At 38.3% G+C, this 3,887-nt stretch overlaps 1 protein-coding gene across 1 annotated transcript in view; it reads right to left on the bottom strand.

Moving 5' to 3' along the window:
* LOC125683864 (complement C1q-like protein 3) overlaps positions 1 to 3,601 on the bottom strand; it is a 4,081-nt gene extending 480 nt beyond the window's left edge. Inside the window, exons 1-2 of the mRNA XM_048925361.2 lie at positions 3,412 to 3,601; positions 1 to 53 (exon numbers count right to left, since the gene is read on the bottom strand). The exon at positions 1 to 53 is cut by the window's left edge and continues 480 nt beyond it. Coding sequence (XP_048781318.2) covers positions 1 to 53; positions 3,412 to 3,556 — 198 coding nt within the window. The 5' untranslated portion in view covers positions 3,557 to 3,601. The remainder of the gene's footprint in view (positions 54 to 3,411) is intronic.
* Between the last annotated feature and the right edge of the window lie 286 nt (positions 3,602 to 3,887).

Raw genomic sequence — 3,887 nt, 5'->3', positions numbered from 1 at the left:
ACTAATTTTGATGTTCTGGGACATGTAGACATAAAAGGCGACTTGCATCTTTCCTGTTAAAGAATGAAGAAGACAATGTGAGATCCTAGTAAGTTGTCAGAACTTGCGCTTAAACCTTTAATTTGTATTTTATCAGTATAATCAAATATGTTCAAATCAGTAAGTGATATGGGTTTAAAATGGATTGAGTGCTGAATTGGAATAATACAGATAAATGAAAGGGTGAACATACGCTGAAGAAATCTTTCTAATAGAAATACATACTGCATATACTGTAAATATTGGTGAGTATAGGACCTGGTATTGAAAGTGCAAGCTCCTGATATCATGAAACGCTTGTACTAGGCCGACGAGAACTGGGATGCCTAAAAACGGCTTAGGCCTACATATAGTGTAAAGCAGAATACACTTCCCAAACAATGGCACAGGAATTCGATTATATATCTTATAAAATGATCGAATTATGGTGAGGTGAGCGTTGAAAAGCACTTACGCCAGACAATCGGCATATCAGTTACCAATCGGAACTCCTTGAATGTCCCACGCACTCTACATGTCGAGTGCGCGAGATATTCGAGTCGTTCCGACTGTATTACCTACAAAAATCGTTAATTCGGAAATTTGTGTTCTGGTCCAAAATGTCTTTAGGTGCATCGAAATTGGTACCGTATAAGTTTTACATTATGACGCCCAATCTCTACCCAGAGTTATCGTTCCCGCTATGCTCCACTAATACCTCTGTCAACGTCTAAAAATCATATCAAAACGTACTAAAACTAACTTATCAAACTGTAATGATCATATCTAAGCAAATCAAACACTTGTCTGAATTTTATAAACGCAGAAGCTGGTAAATATGAGACAATATTCATTCATTCATTCATTCATCCAATAATACTAGAATAATCATGGAATTCGTTGTTTTTGTGAACTTACTGTAATATTTTAAGCTTAAATACTAAAACTTGTAAAATCATACTTTATAATGCAATACAGGGAGAAATAGTTTTGCCAAGAATCTTGACATTCAGACGTTGACAGAGGTGTTGTCGCGTAGCAGTTTGTTAGACAGCGACCCATATAAACATTATTTACTCACACTATTGCCGATTTCATACACGCTTTACTCGCTATATTTGGGCATTTACATATATGTGTGAACTGGTGGCGAACACATTTAAAACTCGGACAATTTGTCAACATCGATTTACATGTTGCCCATGGTAAATAAACTAGGCCCCTAAAAGTTGAGTTTTTAATAATATCTAGCAGTACTTTCACAATCCGAAGGGCGGATGTGACGTTTACTGTACCACGTGACTACCTACCTAATTAACTTGACTTTTTGAAATCGGAGCTTAGATTTAAGTCTGTATTGTGGTTAATTATCGCAAAATTTCGGCGAACGAACTATTAGAATTAATTACTATAAGCATAAAGAAGACGAAATGCATGTAATGTTGTATACTTTGAAAACATGAGATGTTTCCTTTAATATTGTATTTATGGTACTTTCGTAAAGATGGAGACCCATAAGATGAGAGTAGCATAGTGTTCGCATTTCGAGCCCCTTGAACCGGCGCCAAGATGGCGGTCCTTCCGCTTCCGCCAATATGGCGGTCCTTCCGCTTCCGCCAAGATAGCAGCCCTTCTGTTTCCGCCAAGATGGTGACCCTTCCGCTCCCAGTCCAAAATGGCAGCTCTTCCGGTCAGCCCTTCGCCAAGATGGCGGACCTTCCGGTAAAGTAGCCATCACCCTTTACCAGGACTTTGGACTTGTTGCCCGAAGGCAGGTGGGTTTACTACGTTTTTTAACGAGAAGAATGAGTCGGACCTAGGTAAGCTAGTTCTCGTACCGACCGGATCAGCGTTCATAGCCCGATCATCGATACGAGGGGGGTGGGGGGACGTAGGGACGCTGATCCGGTCGGTACGAGAACTAGCTTTGTGCTGCTCGAAATCTGCACACTATACTACTGATGAGTTTTTCTTAGGTTTCAATTTTGCTGTTTGCCCAAAACACAACTTTTTTTCTGCAAAATAAATCATTAATGTCGCACCGATTCTTCCAACAAAATCTTTCAAGCATTCACTTCACGATAAAGAAATTATGAAGATGTTGGCATTATCTGTTAACGAAATTATTGTAATTTACATACAGTTTTGATGTTTAATTCCGTTACAAAGTTTATCTGGTGAAATGGGATGAATCGTTCTTCTCGATTTAAGTTGCTATAGTACACGATCAAAGGGTTTCGCGATATCAGGTGGGGGGACGGATGTGTTTTTATATGAATTTTACTGGTGCTGTAGAAAGATACAGAGCTCACTATCTATATAGGCTTCAACCTTCACTATCAAAAAGTTGGGACCCCCCCCCCCTTTCATCCCGCATTATGACCTACACAATAAGCATTAATTAGGCAATCATTTTAAATCTGATGTCATTTTAGTGATTTATGATCGGGATACTTACATACTGTATATTCATGACAAGGACAAAGCTACGTAAGCAATGTTCCGAACTGTAATCAAGCAATGTTCCGAACTATAATCAAGCATGAAAGGCACAGTAATGTAATGATACATCAATGTAAATCAAGAAAAATAGATACTTCAATTTGTAATCGTCCTTGTCCTCTAGAGCCGATTGTCCGTCAATCAAACCTGTAATTATTTCCATGAATTATGACGAACGACTGAAATCTCATCATTTTTCTAAAGAGAAATTTCATATTTGAAGTTTTATTGATAATTCTACGAGTATGTGTGAGTTCAACCTTGACCTTTGCCGCAATAATGCAGCCCTCTCTGATATTTAACACAGTGACATTTCTGAAAAATAAAGGCCAGAATATTAAAAATCGAGGAAGGCTGCATTAATTGTAAGTCATGAGCTATGATATACCGATTACAAATCCTACTATAAGTATTTTCATTTTTCTCGGTATCGTTACAGAATGGATTCCAAAACATCGTGTCCGGACTTAATTATCTCACTGTTTGTGATTGTTCCTCTGTTGATTTTAACGTTTAGGTCTTTGAAACTGAAGTGGCCCAATTCTACATCGACTCTGTACTAATATACTATGCACACATGTACATGTACCGATATGTTCCAGGCCTTTTGGTATAGGAAGATAATGTTCATAACAGTATGCCCCTTTCAAGAGTGGCGCCCATAAAAAATCATTAAAAATAGTTCAGAATTTCTATTAAAAATAGATATTTCTGCCATACCGCATCCGGTTTCAATGCATATAATTACGCTCGTGCTGTTTCCTGCACAAAACTCGATAAGGAAAACGTTTTATTTTCAAGGATTGACAGAGCCAAATCATGCAATTTTGGCTTTAGTTCTAACTTCTTTCTTTATATGGCCTGTAGAACTGTCTAAATTGTAAACCATACCTAACTGACTGAGTCTACTTCCGCTTCGTTGTGCGCACAGACTACATATGGTCGTCTCCATTTCCTCTCTGTCACACGATTCCTCGGCCATAACGACGACCAAGGAAACCAGCAGGAAAGCGCCACACAAGCACTGCCATTTCATTGTTACTGCTCGTCAGATGAAGACGTTCTGAAGTGTGGCGGTTGTTGCTGGGGCATTTATACTCACAGCGAACGCAGAATTTCCTAGAGGCCCAGAAAGGTACAACTTTATCTTGCTGCCCATTTATGCATACAGTCGTAAGAATTTCATGGATGAAAATAATAATCTATCATGAATTGTAATACTATTTTAGTCTTTTAGGTTCAAAGATGATATACAATTACACGGCTATATTTCACCTCTGCCTGTGTGTAGGGTTTTTCTTAACGCTTATATATAATCAAAGTACTGAAAATAGTGAAAGCCGATGCTCAATACATACACCGTGATT

The sequence above is a fragment of the Ostrea edulis genome, chromosome 6 (genome assembly GCF_947568905.1).
Source record: "Ostrea edulis chromosome 6, xbOstEdul1.1, whole genome shotgun sequence".
NCBI lineage: Eukaryota > Metazoa > Mollusca > Bivalvia > Ostreida > Ostreidae > Ostrea > Ostrea edulis.
The sequence above is the reverse complement of the archived record's forward strand: the minus strand, read 5'-3'. Positions and strand labels throughout refer to the sequence as shown.